General features: G+C 47.2%; 2 protein-coding genes across 9 annotated transcripts in view; both read right to left on the bottom strand.

Annotated features, from left to right (window-relative positions):
• Positions 1-1,959: 1,959 nt before the first annotated feature.
• On the bottom strand, positions 1,960-10,859 carry LOC129848957 (protein unc-80 homolog). The gene is made up of 7 exons (XM_055916032.1): positions 10,549-10,859; positions 9,841-9,889; positions 9,143-9,299; positions 5,467-5,819; positions 5,158-5,281; positions 4,843-4,907; positions 1,960-4,409 (listed from the first exon to the last, which is right to left on the bottom strand). Exons 1-7 carry the CDS (start codon positions 10,638-10,640, stop codon positions 4,260-4,262), a joined length of 990 nt encoding a protein of 329 aa, XP_055772007.1. The 5' UTR covers positions 10,641-10,859; the 3' UTR covers positions 1,960-4,259.
• A 734-nt stretch (positions 10,860-11,593) lies between these two features.
• Positions 11,594-17,384, bottom strand: part of LOC129848958 (microtubule-associated protein 2-like) — a 32,188-nt gene continuing 26,397 nt past the window's right edge. For all 8 annotated transcript variants that reach the window (XM_055916035.1, XM_055916036.1, XM_055916038.1 and 5 more), the window contains 3 exons: positions 15,710-15,791; positions 15,128-15,240; positions 11,594-14,807 (listed from right to left, as the gene is read on the bottom strand). In XM_055916035.1, the coding sequence (XP_055772010.1) occupies positions 14,592-14,807; positions 15,128-15,240; positions 15,710-15,791 (411 nt within the window). In that variant the 3' untranslated portion in view covers positions 11,594-14,591. The remainder of the gene's footprint in view (positions 14,808-15,127; positions 15,241-15,709; positions 15,792-17,384) is intronic.

The raw sequence follows: 17,384 nt of genomic DNA on the forward strand, positions 1-17,384 counted from the left end.
TTACAGAATCACCCACCACGCTAAGACCAAGCGGCAAGGGAAAAATAAACGGAGTAAGGGACAGGAGAAAAACAAGGATTTCTGGACATGGGAGCAGATAATGAATGGAGAAGGTCCCTGGGCTAAGGCAGGAGAAAATCGCCGTTCTCAGGAAGAGAGGGAGGCAGCTAAAGCCCAGGAGCGGTGGTTTGAGGAGGCAGCTAGGAGACGTGGCTGGAAGCCCGAAAAGCCATGGGAACAGGTGGAGGCACTGAGGAGAGCAGAGGCTACCGGGGAGAGGAACCGGAGCTATGAGGGAACGCGTCTGGCACGGAAGCCAAAAAAGCCCGTAAGTAATTCCCAAAAATTTCTTGGGGGGGGGCTAGGAGGTAGTGGGCCAAGGGCAGGTAGGAGACCTGCGCCCACTTCCCAGGCTTACCGTGGAGAGCGGGAGTACGGGCAGGCGCCGTGTTACGCAGTAGAGCGCACGGTGTCTCCTGTACGAGTGCATAGCCCAGTGCGGGTTATTCCACCTCCCCGCACTGGGAGGGCTAGATTGGGTATTGAGCCAGGTGTCATGAGGCCGGCTCAACGCGTCTGGTCTCCAGTGCGTCTCCTCGGGCCGGTATACATGGCACCTGCCTTACGCATGGTTTCCCCGGTTCGCCTACATAGGCCGGTGCGGGTTATTCCACCTCCCCGCACTGGTTGGGCAACCGGGAGCATTCAACCAGGTAAGGTTGGGCAGGCTCAATGCTCAAGAGTGCCAGTACGTCTCCACGGTCCGGTATTTCCGGCGCCACCTCCCCGCCCCAGCCTAGTACCTACAGTGTCTACACTACGCACTAGGCTACCAGTGCGTATCCTGAGCCCTGTTCCTCCTAAACGCACTCTCCCTGTAGTGCGTGTATCTAGCCCGGTGCCTCCAGTTCCGGCACCACGCACTAAGCCACCTGTGCGTCTTCAGAGCCCTGAACACACTGTATCTTCTCCCCCTACTAATCCTGATGTGCTTGTCCTCAGCCCGGTGTCACCAGTGCCGGTACCTCGCATCAGGGATAGAGTAGGCTTTGAGAGTACAGTGTGCCCTGTTCCTGCTCCCCGCACTAGTAGGAAGGTGCTTATCATTAGCACGGTGCCTCCAGTTCCGGCACCACGCACCAGGTCTACAGTGCACCGTATCCGGCCAGAGCCATCCGTCTCCCCAGCGCCATCTGAGCCATCCGTCTCCCCAGCGCCATCTGAGCCATCCGTCTCCTCAGCGCCATCTGAGCCATCCGTCTCCCCAGCGCCATCTGAGCCATCCGTCTCCCCAGCGCCGTCTGAGCCATCCGTCTGCCAGGAGCCTGCAAAGCCGCCCGTCTGCCATGAGCCTGCAAAGCCGCCCGTCTGCCAGGAGCCTACAGAGCCGTCAGCCAGACAGGAGCCGCTAGAGCCGTCAGCCAGACAGGAGCCGCTAGAGCCGTCAGCCAGACAGGATCTGCCAGAGCCGCCAACCAGACAGGATCTGCCAGAGCCGCCAACCAGACAGGATCTGCCAGAGCCGCCAACCAGACAGGATCTGCCAGAGCCGCCAACCAGACAGGATCTGCCAGAGCCGCCAACCAGACAGGATCTGCCAGAGCCCCCAGCGAGCCATGAGCAGCCAGAGCCGTCAGAGCGCCATGAGCAGCCAGAGCCGTCAGCCTGCCATGAGCGTCGAGAGCCGTCAGCCTGCCATGAGCGTCGAGAGCCGTCAGCCTGCCATGAGCGTCGAGAGCCGTCAGCCTGCCATGAGCGTCGAGAGCCGTCAGCCTGCCATGAGCGTCGAGAGCCGTCAGCCAGCCATGAGCGTCGAGATTCGTCAGTCAGCCATGAGCTGACCTTCAGCCTGAAAAGGCTAGATACCCAGAACTGCCCATCAGTCCAGAGCTGTCTCTCTGTCCGGAGCTGCCTTTCAGTCCGGAGTTGCCCCTCTATCCTGATCTCCCTCTCTATCTTTATCTACCTCTATATTCTTATCTATCCCTCTGTCTTGATTTATCTTTCTGTCCCGGTGTTGTCCTTATTGGGTATATTATTGAGTGGATTTTGTGGGGGAAAAAAGAGGGTGGACATTCTTGGAGGGAGGAAGCTAGGATGGATTATGGTGGGGTGGGAACCGCGCCCGGAGCCTGAGCCACCACCGTGGTTAGATGCCCACCCAGACCCTCCCCTAGTCCTTGTGCTGGTGCGTCCGGAGTTCGCACCTTGTGGGGGGGGGTACTGTCACGTTCCTGACCTATTTATGTTAGTTGTTTTGTGTGTTAGTTGGTCAGGACGTGAGGTTGGGTGGGCATTCTATGTTTTCTGTTTCTGTGTTGGTTTTGGGTTACCTGGTATGGCTCTTAATTAGAGGCAGGTGTTTGGCGTTCCTCTAATTAAGAGTCATATTTAGGTAGGCGTTGTCACAGTGTTCGTTTGTGGGTGATTGTCTCCTGTGTCTGTATGTATGTTCGTACCACACTGGACTGTAGCGTTTGTTTGTTTCGTTTCGTTTCGATGTCGTCTGTTTCCTGTACGTGAGTTTATGTTTAGTTATGTAAGTTTATGTTCAGGTTTCGTCTACGTCGTTTTCTTGTTTTGTAGTTTTGAAAGTGTTTTGTTTTGTTTCGTGCCATCGTCGTATTTATAATAAAGATGGCTTATTTCCCTGAAGCTGCGTTTTGGTCTGAAGATCCTTCTCTCCTCACCTCATCTGAGGATGAGGAGAGCACCAGCCGTTACAATTGTTGACCTGCATATGTAACAGTATAACTTTCGTCCGTCCCCTCACCCCAACCCGGGCTCGAACCAGGGACCCTCTGCACACATACACAACTGACAGCCACGAAGCATCGTTACCCATCGCGCCACAAAAGACACGGCCCTTACAGAGCAAGGGGAACAACTACTTCAGGTCTCAGAGCGAGTGACAAAACCCGATTGAAACGCTATTAGCGCACACCACTGCTAACTAGCTAGCCATATCACATCGATTACACATAAAGCTGGAAAGGGTTACAAAAGTATCTCTAAAGCCTTGATGTTCATCAGTCCACGGTAAGACAGAGTGTCTATAAATGGAGAAAGTTCAGCACTGTTGCTACTCTACCTAGGAGTGGCCGTCCTGCGAAGATGACTGCAAGAGTACAGCGCAGAATGCTCAATGAGGTTAAGAAGAATCCTAGAGTGTCAGCTAAAGACAAAAAAATCTCTGTAACATGCTAACATCTCTGTTGACGAGTCTACAATACTTAAAACACTAAACAAGAATGATGTTCATGGACGGACGGAAGAAGCCACTGCTGTCCAAAAAAACCATTGCTGCACGTCTGAAGTTCACAAAATAGCACCTGGATGTTCCACAGCGCTACTGGCAAAATATTCTGTGGACAGATGAAACTACAGTTGAGTTGTTTGGAAGGAACACACAACACTATGTGTGGAGAAAAAAAGGCAAAGCACAGCAACATCAAAACCTCATCCCAACTGTAAAGTATGGTGGAGGGAGCATCGTGGTCTGGGCCTGCTTTGCTGCCTCAGGGCCTGGACAGCTTGCTATCATCGATGGACAAATTAATTCCCAAGTTTATCAAGACATTTTTCAGGATAATGTAAGGCTGTCTGTCCGCCAATTGAAGCTCAACAGAAGTTGGGTGATGCAACAGGACAACGACCCAAACACAGAAGTAAATAAACAACAGAATGGCTTCAACAGAAGAAAATAAGCCTTCTGGAATGGCCCAGTCAGAGTCCTGACCTCAACCCGATTGAGATGCTGTGGCATGACCTCAAGAGAGCGCTTCACACCAGACATCCCAACAATATTGCTGAACTGAAACAGTTTTGTAAAGAGGAATGGACCAAACTTCCTCCTGACTGTTATGCAGGTCTGATCTGCAACTACAGAACATGTTTGGTTGAGGTTAATCCTGCCAAAGGAGGGTCAACCAGTTATTAAATCCAAGGGTTCACATACTTTTCCCACCCTGCACTGTGAATGTTTACACGGTGTGTTCAATAAAGACATGAAAACGTATAATTGTTTGTGTGTTATTAGTTTAAGCAGACTGTGTTTGTCTATTGTTGACTTAGATGAAGATCAGATCAAATTTTATGACCCATTTATGTAGAAGTCCAGGTAATTCCAAAGGGTTCACATACTTTTTCTTGCCACTGTATCTGTACCAATCCCTTTAATGTTTCCTTACTGTTCACATTTTCCATGTATCATATGTCATGTGTATGTGTTTTGTATCAACTGCACAGTTCATAACGGCTTACTTCTTCTTGGCGATCCCTTTGTCGAGTGGAGCCTGTCGCGTTGACGGCCCACCTCTCTCCACTGAGTTGCCGCGGCGACAGCTCTGCTCTCCAGCCCCGGGGGAGGATGAATCTGATTGGGCCGTTTCACAGACCACCTGGAAACCCTGCAGACAGAGCAAATAAGAGCCTGTCAGTCAAGAGGCTTTTAGTCTCTTCTAATCAGATGCTACACACACACACACACACACACACACACACACACACACACACACACACACACACACACACACACACACACACACACACACACACACACAGAGATCATACCAGCAAGGGGATTTGTTTTTAACCTTTATTTAACTAGGCTAGTTAAGTTAACTAGTTAAGAATAAACTATTATTTACAATGACGGCCTACCCCGGCCAAACCCAGACAATGCTGAGCCAATTGTGCGCCGTCCTATGGGACTCCCAATCATGGCTGGATGTGATACAGCCTAGATTCGAACCAGAGACTGTAGTGACACCTCCTGGGGGGTGGGGGGGGGCTGGGGGCTGGAGGAGGGGTGTCTCACTGCTGCCTGAGACGAACACTCACCATGGGGCCTTGGTTTCTGGACCCACAGGGGCTACACTGGTTGTTCACCGGGGAGTTCCTCTTGGCTGTTGACAAAACAGGTGGTAGCTTACAGAATAGAATCTAATAGAATGGTTCCAGGCAACCCTCTATGGAAAGGGCAGAAGATTCCTTTTAGGATCTAGGCTATGTAGAATAAACAAAAATATCACTTTTGTTACTATGGTATTTGGTGTGGATATTACTAATGTCTCATGTAAAACAGCAGAGTAGAACTCAGATGATTCCATAGAGTCAGTACTACATGCTTTCTTTGGTGTCCTCTGGGTGTCTCACCTGTCACAATGTTCCTCACAGGCTTGATGAGGGCAGAGAAGGCGGGGACGTCAGGTTGCCGGTGCTCCCACATTGGCTGCCATATGATGAGACCACTGACCAATCGGAAAGTCAGATCAGACTCCTAGACGACACAGCAAAAAAGTTTACATACACACACAGACACATACACACACACACACACACACACACACAGACACGCATGCACAGTAGGGAACCAAAGCATTCCCCAGAGCCATGAAACACAACCGCAGCATCTATACACACAGATCAACAGGTAGTCCAGCAGGAAGGATGAATCAGAGGTACCTTGATGCGGTGAATGAGGGGAGCAAAGAGGAAGACAAACAGCTCCACGGTGGCCATGCTCTTGTGGAAGAGCTTGGTGCGGGCGTGCTCATCCTCCTCCAGGGACCCGCTGCAGCGTGGCGCTCCTGACCCAGAACCGGTGCCTGATCCTGGGCCACCTTGGCCACCTCTGGCTGGCGGGGAACCCTGGTTCCCAATCCCCATTGGCTGGAGGAAGGCTGAGCTGCTGCTGCCCCCCGACCATCCGTGGCCCAGGCTGGGCTCCTGGTTGCACTCCTGGGCCGCCTCCAGTAGCATCCAGTGGAGGGTATGGAGCAGCTTGGTCTCCGCCACGCCCAGCTTGTCCTGGTGACCTGGGGTCAGAGGGGGGTTAGGGGTGAGGGGTCAGAGCAGGGGTGTCAAACATATGGCCTGTTCAATGCGGCGCACTGGTGGTTTGATCACAGAGTTTCTAAACCCAGAGGCCCAACATTGCAATACTTCCGGGAATGCTTTGCGGAGCACAGAATCTGCTTAATTACTTAATAAAACCAAATCGAAACTGTGTAGAAATTATAATGGTCCTACATTTACAGTCTCTTCACTCTGTCCAGCTTGATAACAATCATTTACAGTCTCTTCACTCTGTCCAGCTTGATAACAATCATTTATAGTCTCTTCACTCTGTCCAGCTTGATAACAGTCATTTACAGTGCATTTGGAAAGTATTCAGACCCCTTGACTTTTTCCACATTTTGTTATGTTACAGCCTTATTCTAAAATTGATTAAATAGTTTTCCCCCCTCATCAATCTGCACACAATACCCCAGAATGACAAAGCAAAAACAGGTTTTTAGACATTTTTGCAAATGTATTACAAATAAAAAAACATATATATCACATTTACATAACTATTCAGACCCTTTACTCAGTACTTTGTTGAAGCACCTTAAGCAGCAATTACAGCCTCGAGTCTTCTTGGGTATGACGCTACAAGCTTGGCACATCTGTATTTGGGAAGTTTTTCCCCTTCTTCTCTGCAGATCCTCTCAAGCTCTGTCAGGTTGGATGGGGAGCGTCGCTGCACAGCTATTTTATGGTCTCTCCAAAGATGTTCGATCGGGTTCAAGTCTGGGCTCTGGCTGGGCCACTCAAGAACATTCAGAGACTTGTCCCGAAGCCACTCCTGCGTTGTCTTGGCTGTGTGCTTAGGGTCATTGTCCTGTTGGAAGATGAACCGTCACCCCAGTCTGATGTCCTGATTGCTCTGGAGCAGGTTTTCATCAAGGAACTCTATGTACTTTGCTCCGTTCATCTTTCCCTCAATCCTGACTAGTCTCGCAGTCCTTGCTGCTGAAAAACATCCCCATAGCATGATGCCGCCACCACCATGCTTCACTGTGGAGATGGTGCCAGGTTTCCTCCAGACGTGACGCTCAGCATTGAAGCCCAAGACTTCAATCGTGGTTTCATCAGGCCATAGAATCTTGTTTCTCATGGTCTTAGAGTCCTTTCGGTGAATTGTGGCAAACTCCAAGTTGGCTGTCATGTACCTTTTACTGAGGAGTGGCTTCCGTCTGGCGACTCTACCATAAAGACCTGATTGGTGGAGTGCTGCAGAGATGGTTGTCCTTCTGGAAGGTTCTCCCATCTCCACAGAGGAACTCTGGAGCTCTGTCAGAGTGACCATTGGGTTCTTGGTCACCTCCCTGACCAAGGCCCTTCTCCCTCGATTGCTCAGTTTGGCCAGGCGGCCAGCTCTAGGAAGAGTCTTTGTGGTTCCAAACTTCTTCCATTTAAGAATGATGGAGGCCACTTTTTTCTTGGGGACCTTCAATGATACAGAAATGTTTTGGTACCCTTCCCCAGATCTGTGCCTCAACACAATCCTGTCTCGGAGCTCTACGGACAATTCCTTCGACCTCATGGCTTGGTTTTTGATCTGACATGCACTGTCAAATGTGGGACTTCGTAGACAGGTGTGTGCCTTTCCAAATCATGTCCAATCAATTGAATTTACCACAGGTGGACTCCAATCAAGTTGTAGAAACATCTCAAGGATGATCAATGGAAACAGGATGCACCTGAGCTCAATTTCGAGTCTCATAGCAAAGGGTCTGAATACTTATGTAAAGAAGGTATTTCTGTTTTTTATTTGTAAGAAATGTACAAACATTTCTAATAATCTGTTTTTGCTTTGGCATTATGGGGTTTTGCATGTAGATTGATGAGGAAAAATCATAATTGAATCAATTTTAGAATCAGGCTGTAACGTAACAAAATGTGGAAAAAGTTAATGGGTATGAACACTTTCCGAACGCACTGTAAAGTATTTTCACTCTGTCCAGCTTGATAAAAGTCATTTATAGTCTCTTCACTCTGTCCAGCTTAATAACAGTCATCTACAGTCTCTTCACTCTGTCCAGCTTGAAAACAGTAATCTTCAGTCTCTTCACTCTGTCCAGCTTGATAACAGTCATCTTCAGTCTCTTCACTCTGTCCAGCTTGATAACAGTCATCTTCAGTCTCTTCACTCTGTCCAGCTTGATAACAGTCATTTATAGTCTCTTCACTCTGTCCAGCTTGATAACAGTCATCTATAGTCTCTTCACTCTGTCCAGCTTGATAACAGTCATCTACAGTCTCTTCACTCTGTCCAGCTAGATAACAGTCATCTATAGTTTCTTCACTCTGTCCAGCTTGATAACAGTCATCTACAGTCTCTTCACTCTGTCCAGCTAGATAACAGTCATTTATAGTCTCTTCACTCTGTCCAGCTTGATAACAGTCATCTACAGTCTCTACACTCTGTCCAGCTAGATAACAGTCATCTATAGTCTCTTCACTCTGTCCAGCTTGATAACAGTCATCTACAGTCTCTTCACTCTGTCCAGGTTGATAACAGTCATTTATAGTCTCTTCACTCTGTCGAGCTTGATAACAGTTATCGATATGAAAGCTAGACAGTCAGGGAGCATCGAAAATTCCAAAAGTGACAGATAGAGGACTCTTTTTTAAACAAATGTTGACGTTTAAGTGTGGCCCGCGGGGCAAAATAAGTTTGACATCCCTGGGTCAGAGATTAGTGTTTGATTGGTGTGATGGGATACATGGGTGTGTGTGGTGGGGGAGGGGGGGGGGTTGTATTACTATATGCCTGTCTGCGTGTGTATGTCTGTGTGTGTGTGTGTGAATTACTGTATGCATGTCTGTATTACTGTATGCGTGTCTGTATTACTGTATGCGTGTATTCGTGTTTGTATTACTGTATGCCAGTCTGTATTATTGTATGTGTGTCTGTGTGTGTATGTCTGTGTGTGTGTGAATTACTGTATGCGTGTCTGTCTGTATTACTGTATGCGTGTCTGTATTACTGTATGCGTGTATTCGTGTCTGTATTACTGTATGCCAGTCTGTATTATTGTATGCGTGTCTGTGTGTGTGTATTACTGTATGTGTGTGTGTGTATTACTGTATGTGTGTGTGTATTACTGTATGCTTGTGTGTATTACTGTATGCGTGTCTGTATTACTGTATGCCAGTCTGTATTATTGTATGCGTGTCTGTGTGTGTGTATTACTTTATGTGTGTGTGTATTACTGTATGCTTGTGTGTATTACTGTATGTGTGTGTGTATTACTGTATACATGTGCATGCATGTGCGTGTCTGCGTCCATGTGTGTGTGTGTGTGATTACCCAGCTTGTTCCTGTTAGAGAGCAGGATGGCGGTGCAGTGGAGCACGTGGGGCAGGGCGGCCTGGACCAGCTCCCAGCGAGAGATGCTCTGGATGGCCTCGGACAGCACCGGGGAGAGCCCGTGGAGCTTGTTCTCCACCAGCACCCGCTCAAAGGACTAGGAGAGAGACACAGTGGCCCGTATTCATTAAATGTCTCAGAGTAGGAGTGCTGATCTGGGATCAGGTCTCCCTGTCCATGTAATCCTATTTGTTATTATGTAAAAGGTAAACCTGATCCTAGATCAGCACTCCTACTTGGAAATGCTTCATGAACATGGGCCAGTGAGACTCTGAGCCAGAAACTGAAGGGCCATTGAATGCCAGTGGATGTGGCCCATATGTGTCCTCAAGCAAAGTAATATGCCTTGGAGAAAGCAGCAAGCCTGAGTTATTGCCCAATTTACTATTTGGTCATACACTCAAAGACGTGTTATTACAATGTATAGATTAAATATAAAGATGAGTTTGAACTAGCTACAATTCATAGTAATAACAGTTTAACCAAACGGGCAAGGTACAGAATAGAACAGAACAAACTCCAATCCGCTAAATGCAATTGGAAAATGCTCCCCTAATTCGCCGGTGCGGTGAGGCCGCGGGAGAAGCGGAGCGATGATTCATTGTAATCATAACTATTGCATTGAGAAAATGGCTTACCACACAAGATGCCTCGTATTGTTTCCCCAACTTCGGCCTCAGAAACGCGCTGCAATCATGAAAACATTGGGGCGTGTTTAATTTTTATTACATCATTGTTTGAAAATCAAATCATTAGCTACATAAGGTAAATTGAATAGGCTGTGACGCAAATGTTGGAGCTAGACCGCCACACGTCTTCGTGCAAGTGGCCAGTGGTGTCATCCAAATGATAAAATATGATCGCTTATACCGCTCATAGCCTAGCCCTACCTCTAGAAATAACAGTGAGCATACTGTATACATGTCAGATGGCTTCAGCCGTAGGTTACAGCGGATGCATGATAAGGCAATCACCTTCACCTTTACCCAACCATGTCTACAGGTGTGACATCTTAGCCTGCCCCCCCCACCCCCTCCTCTAGAACGAGAACTATCTGTTTTTCTCAGGGTTTTTTTCTTTTCATCTTGTTGTATGTTTGGATGTATTGAATAGGCTACAATCGCCTAACCAAATGAACTGACGCATAGCCTGATATGACAACCCTGTCAATGGGTGTATAAGGAGTCAAATAATTGACACTCACATAAAAACCTTCTATACAGATGTAACACATATTTTAATGTATAACCTAAGGGAGCGAGTTAGCTTGGTTGACATATAATCTCACCCCCGTATATTCTGAGCAGCGGCAAACACCTGTTATCAATGGCTGTCACGACACTAACCTGGTCTGCCTCCATAAGAAGGTCTGGATCGGGAACGGTATACCCTTGCCGCACTCCGTGTCGGTCTCATCCAGGCTTTTCCGCTTCACCATCTTGTCGACTTGTCGCGGTCCAAACGTAGCTGGGTCCGGTCGTCCCAGGTGATGTGATGCCTCACGACATGATTCCGTTCGGCTTGTGTAAAATGGCTGCAAATGTCGGCGGTGGTAGAGGTAACAGAGCGAGATCTATATGGTTTCAGCACCACCTTCGGAGCAGCGGCAGCGGGGAACGGCAGAGTGATTTATCACACAGCGACGGGGGTGTGTGTGTGTGTGTGTGTGTGGGGGGGGGGGGTTGCTGTAAAAACGCAGTACGACTACTAGGAAGTAAGAACAGAGGTTTTCCTTAACAACATAAGTATGATCAGGTCGGCTCCTGGGAACAGTAGGCTAAATGACGAGGAAAACCACCAATATAAAAGCAGAATCGGTTTACACACAACATGCGGCACATTCAGGCTGGAGTATTTCTCCACACATATTTCATCTATCCCCATATGAATAACATCAACAGGTTGTTCAATTACCTTGAAATAAAACCCATCCCTGTTTTGATTACATTAACATTTCAGGGTATGACACGTCACTAAAGGGGAATAAAATAACCCACAAATAGCTTCTAGTGATATTCACACAATTACGAGTATTGGTTGGCTGTACAGCGCTGTGGGGCGTGTAGACGACCAGAACGTACATCATCTAGTAAACGCGATATCTAATAGAATAAAAACACGACCGTGTTCTGACGGGCACAACCTTTTGGTCCAACAACATCTGTTGCATGCAGTTAGCCTTCCCGAATTACATGAATTACCCTTTACATCATCTCTTCCCGGTCCTCTCTGTTCCCTCTCTCTCTCTCTCTGTCTGTCATTCTGTCATTCTCTCAGTAGCATGCAATCTAGCCCTCACAGTCCCAATAACATAACGCAGACACATTTATGACAGCATTTTAAAAACAGCTCGTTCTTTTTGTTGAAGATCCAGAAAATGTTTCAAACGAATGTATTTAATTCATTTTATTATTTTATTCCTGTTTTTATTATTCTGTGTTTTGTCAACAGCATTGTTTCAAACATTGTAAAGTGTGCACATCTACATGGTCTCTTTAAATACACTTAAACAGGCAAAGGGTTGTGGGAGGAAGAGGGAGGAACGGGTTTGAGAAAAATACTGAAGGGTAACCAACATGTGTAAATTGGGGATGGGAGGGAGGGTATCACAAACGGCGACAGATAAAAATAAGCTAGAACGTTTTTATCAAACACGTACAAGTTGAGAACGACTTCCTTTTCATTCCACTACATCCCTTCATTACTTGAACCTCCTTTCCTTAGAAAGTCCCGTTCGTACGATCCGACCGGGACATTTTCACAGTGTACACCATAGCTGCTATTTTCATGGAATGTTTATTTAAATATAAAGCTTCAGACACTTTCTGCGTAGTTACACAAGCGACTGCAGGCCCTTAGCTCATTCAAGGTCCATGTTCTTGCTACTCTAAACGTAGGAGAAAGGCTTATTGGAAGCAAACGTGTTAGTCTAAGGCTGGTACAAAGCGGTTATAGTCTGTGTACACTGAATAGACACAGTATAGTCCCTAGCTACAGTGTTCACTCTCTAGATCCTTTATGTCTATAACTCTGTGCTATTAGGTCACTCACTGGCTTTTGTCACATCAGCATAATAGCGACTGTTTCGTGAAAATCACAGAGCTACTGTATGTAAAATGAATGTTCACATCACTGAAGCAGAAAAGCAGCCTGATGGCTTGTGGAAGAGGTCTATTGGAAAGCTAGGATTTTATAGCATTGTAATTTGACATAACTGCAATGTGTAGCCACAGCATGTGCTAGTTCAGCCACCGTGACATCAACACTACCATTTGCACTATTAATGAGATTTTAAAAAACTAAACAAAACCACATTTTGTCCGATAATTCAGCAAATGACATCATGAAGTCATATAGTCACATGACTAAAACAAAATCAATTCTAATAGAAAACATCACATTTCCTGCCAATGAATTGAAACAAGCTTGTCTGAACAGCCATTTCTTACCATTACAGTTGTAACGTTTTGTATTGAATTGTGTTGTAGATTAATTGTTGTTCACAAACGTAACAGCCTCCTGTCTACGAGACACATACAGGACCTGGGATACTGGATCATATACACTGCATGATCAAAAGTATGTGGACAGCTGCTCATCGAACATCTCATTCCAAAATCATGGGCATTGACCTCTTTTTTGAAATGTTCACCTAAAATGACATACCCAAATCTAGATGTGGTCCCCCCTTTGCTGCTATAACAGCCATCCACTCTTCTGGGAAGGCTTTCCACTAGATGTTGGTACATTGCTGCAGGGACTTTCTTCCATTCGGCCATGAGCATTAGTGAGGTCGGGCACTGATGTTGGCGATTAGGCCTGGCTCGCAGTTGGCGTTCCAATCCATCCCAAAGTTGTTCGATGGGGTTGAGGTCAGGGCTTTGTGCAGACCAGTCAAGTTCTTCCACACCGATCTCAACAAACCATTTCTGTATGGACCTCGCTTTGTGCACAGGGGCATTGTCATGCTGAAACGGGAAAGGGCCTTCCCCAAACTCTTGCCACAAAGTTGGACACAGAATTGTCTAGAATGTCATTGTATACTGTAGTGTCATGATTTCCCTTCACTGAAACTAAGGGGCCTAGCCCGAACCATGAAAAACAGCCCCAGACCATTATCCACCAAACTTTACTGTTGGCACTGTGCATCGGGGAAGGTAGCGTTCTCCTGGCATCCGCCAAACCCAGATTAGTCCATCGGACTGCCAGATGATGAAGCGTGATTCATCACTCCAGAGAACACATTTCCACTGCTCCAGAGTCCAATGGCGGCGAGTATTACACCACTCCAGCAGACTCTTGGCATTGAGCATGGTGATCTTAGGCCTGTGTGCGGTTGCTCGGCCATGGAAACCCATTTCATGAAGCCCCCGACGAACAGTTCTTGTGCTGAAGTTGCTCCCAGAGGCAGTTTGGAACTCGGTAGTGAGTGTTGCAACTGAGGACAGACGATTTTAAGACGCTACACTCTTCAGCACTTGGTGGTCCCGTTCTGTGCGCTTGTGTGGTCTACCACTTCGCGGCTGAGACGTTGTTGCTCCTAGACGTTTCCACTTTACAATAACAGTGCTTACAATTGCCCGGGACAGCTCTGGCATTGCAGAAATTTGACAAACTGACTTGTTGGAAAGGTGGCATCCTATGACGGTGCCATGCCATAAGACACTAAGCTCTTCAGTAAGGCCATTCTACTGCCAATGTTTGTCTATGGAGATTGCATGGCTGTGTGCTCAATTTTATACACCTGTCAGCAATGGGTATGGCTGAAATAGCCGAATCCACTAACTTGAAGGGGTGTCCACATACTTTTGTATATATAGTGTATGTTGGGAATGAAACCAGGCTGGGCCGCTTAATATCCTAGGTCAAATGGAATGTCTTTGAGATCATTGCCACACAATAAGAATCACTGTAAAGTCTTAGATAACCGATAATACCCTATCAACACTATCCCTGTACCTGTTTCAATGCCTTAGCTAGTTAGCACACTGGCCATCTACAGTACTGTCCCAAAGAAAGTTCAACATGGAATGAAAAGAAGCCAAAAGAACAACACAACACACCCTAGCAGAGTCGGGCACATCCCTTAGAACAGAAAGAAGAAGAACATACATCCTAGAGTCAGTCATTAAAATCCCCCTGGTGGTGGTAGTTTAAATGGCATGTTTTCCTATGGAGGAGCGAGAGGGGGACTGGAATGATGGAAGATGGACTCTGATACTCTGATCACAGTCGTCTGGTTTCTTATCTTGGGGGACTGGTTGTTGCAGTGGAGGGCCGACGGAGAAATGTTAAAGGGGGATGTTAAGACCAGGGGGTCCAAGGGATCCAGGAGGTCCAGGGGAAGATGGAGGACAGGGAACCAGGGGCGATGGAGGAGGCAGGAGACTCATAAGCCTTGCTTGGCCAGGGCCATGGTGACGTCCTGGGCCAGTGTGGACAGCTGGGGGCAGTCCAGGAGGTTGAGGCTGCCCGTGGATGACACGTTGCTGAGACGGTGGGGGGATGTGCCCCCCGTGCCACCTGGGGACAGGGTGATAACGTCTGCACCGTGGTCCACGCGCGCCTTGGCCGTGTCACGGAACGTCAGCTTGTGGCTCTCGATCTGAGAGAGACACAGAGAGACAGAAAGAGAGAGACAGAGAGAGAAGGGGAGAGGGTTAACCATGGCCATGTTGGAATGAAACCCACAACCTTGCTGTTGCCAGCACCATGCTCTAAACCACTAAGCCATCTATGTAAACCTGGGCCATGTCCATTAGGGCACGCAACTCAACATGTTTTAAAATATTTTGCAATCGCCAACGAAAATGAGTTTCTTATTGGAAAAGTCCAGGTAGTCCCTCCCTGTTTCAGTCCGTTTTCTTCTGTTTGGTGCCTAATGAACATGACCCTGTACTGTCCTTTTACTGTAGACTGTCTCACCATGATTTGTCCTCCGCCAGGGGTGTGACTGGCGTTGGCCAGTGAGCCCACTTTGGCCTCGGCCTTGTCCTTGAAGTCCAGCTTCACACTCTCAATACGCACGTTACCACCCCCTGTAGGAGATGTAGAGAGGAAGGAGAGAGAAGAGGAATAGAGGAGGAGAGAGGAGAGGAAGAGAACAGGAGAGAGGAGAAGAAGAGAAGAGAAGGAAGCGAGGAGAATAGAGGAGGAGAGAGGTTAAGAAGAGAAGAAGAGAGGAGAAGAGAGAGGAGAAGAGAAGAAGAGAGGAGAGAGGAGAGGAGAAGAGAGAGGTAAAGAATATGAATGAATCGATACTCACATAAACAGAAGCAGTAGGTGAACTATGTAACTACACAGGACAAAATGCCTGTAGGATTAATCTTCCATTGCTAATTAAACTACAGTTAGTGACTTGTCTGAGGTACAGCATAAAAATGTAATGTATGAAAGTGTAACTAGAAATGTATTGTTCTTATACCCTGTTCATCCAAAAGATTTGAAAACACTCTCTATTAGATAATCACTCAATATTAATGAATTAACTAAAAAAGTGCTGATTACCTGGCCGGTGACGGATGTTGGACATTGATCCACATTTAGAGGTGATGTGGCTCAGGTCTATCTTCTTGGTGGTGATGTGGACCTGCGAGAGGTGCATTCAGACACTGTCTTATACTGCACTGAGGGAAGGGACTGCCACATTTTAGATCTGAAGGGCCGTAGGACAATACCTTGAAATGATGCGAATTTAACATCATTTACGGTATCCTATTTATCTTCAATTAAAGATTATGAATAAAAATGCATACATTTAAGGAAGAACAGAAAGTAGCACTCAACAGATTAATGACATCATCAATCTGTGACACATCACACAATATCACACTGACATCACACAAGACGTCACTGACATCACCCAAGATGACACTGACATCACACAAGACGACACTGACATCACACAAGACGACACTGACATCACACAAGACGGCACTGACATCACACCAGACGGCACTGACATCACACCAGACGGCACTGACATCACACCAGACGACACTGACATCACACCAGGCGACACTGACATCACACACTACGACACTGACATCACACCAGACGACACTGACATCACACCAGACGACACTGACATCACACCAGACGACACTGACATCACACCAGACGACACTGACATCACACAAGACGACACTGACATCACACCAGACGACACTGACATCACACCAGACGACACTGACATCACACAAGACGACACTGACATCACACAAGACGACACTGACATCACCCAAGACGACACTGACATCACACCAGACGACACTGACATCACACCAGACGACACTGACATCACACCAGACGACACTGACATCACACCAGACGACACTGACATCACACCAGACGACACTGACATCACACCAGACGACACTGACATCACACCAGACGACACTGACATCACACCAGACGACACTGACATCACACCAGACGACACTGACATCACACAAGACGACACTGACATCACACCAGACGACACTGACATCACACACTACGACACTGACATCACACCAGACGACACTGACATCACACCAGACGACACTGACATCACACCAGACGACACTGACATCACACAAGACGACACTGACATCACACAAGACGACACTGACATCACACAAGATGACACTGACATCACACAAGATGTGACTGACATCACACCAGACGACACTGACATCACACAAGACGACAATGACATCACACCAGACGACACTGACATCACACCAGACGAAACTGACATCACACCAGACGAAACTGACATCACACAAGACGACAATGACATCACACCAGACGACACTGACATCACACCAGACGACACTGACATCACACCAGACGACACTGACATCACACAATCAACTGAAACCAGTCAATCTAGAGCATCAAAGCAGACACTAACACAACAACAAGCACTAAACATATTGGCCATGTTCCAGACAATCTGCAAAGCCGTCAGAACCAAATTTCACTACGCCTGGGTAGATGTCAGCTTTGCAGACCTTCTGGAATGTGGCTATTGATTACATCACAGATAACACCAGTGCTAAGTGACAAGTCAGAGAACAGGTGTTTTAATTGATCTTCAGTGTTTATTTTGATACAGTCCATGATGCTAGATGAACAATAGGTGGGTGGGCCAGATGTCCTTTGAGTGACGTCTCTGGCTGGTGTGACAGGATACATA

Source organism: Salvelinus fontinalis, unplaced genomic scaffold (genome assembly GCF_029448725.1).
Source record: "Salvelinus fontinalis isolate EN_2023a unplaced genomic scaffold, ASM2944872v1 scaffold_1297, whole genome shotgun sequence".
NCBI lineage: Eukaryota > Metazoa > Chordata > Actinopteri > Salmoniformes > Salmonidae > Salvelinus > Salvelinus fontinalis.

What these genes read in the sequence shown, in the direction of transcription:
- LOC129848957 (XM_055916032.1), bottom strand. Translation starts at nt 10,640, where the DNA reads ATGGTGAAGCGGAAAAGCCTGGATGAGACCGACACGGAGTGCGGCAAG. An exon ending in TTCTTATGGAGGCAGACCAG is followed by an intron (nt 9,890 to 10,548) that starts GTTAGTGTCGTG and finishes TCATGATTGCAG; the next exon opens with CGCGTTTCTGAGGCCGAAGT. An exon ending in AATACGAGGCATCTTGTGTG is followed by an intron (nt 9,300 to 9,840) that starts GTAAGCCATTTT and finishes TCTCTCTCCTAG; the next exon opens with TCCTTTGAGCGGGTGCTGGT.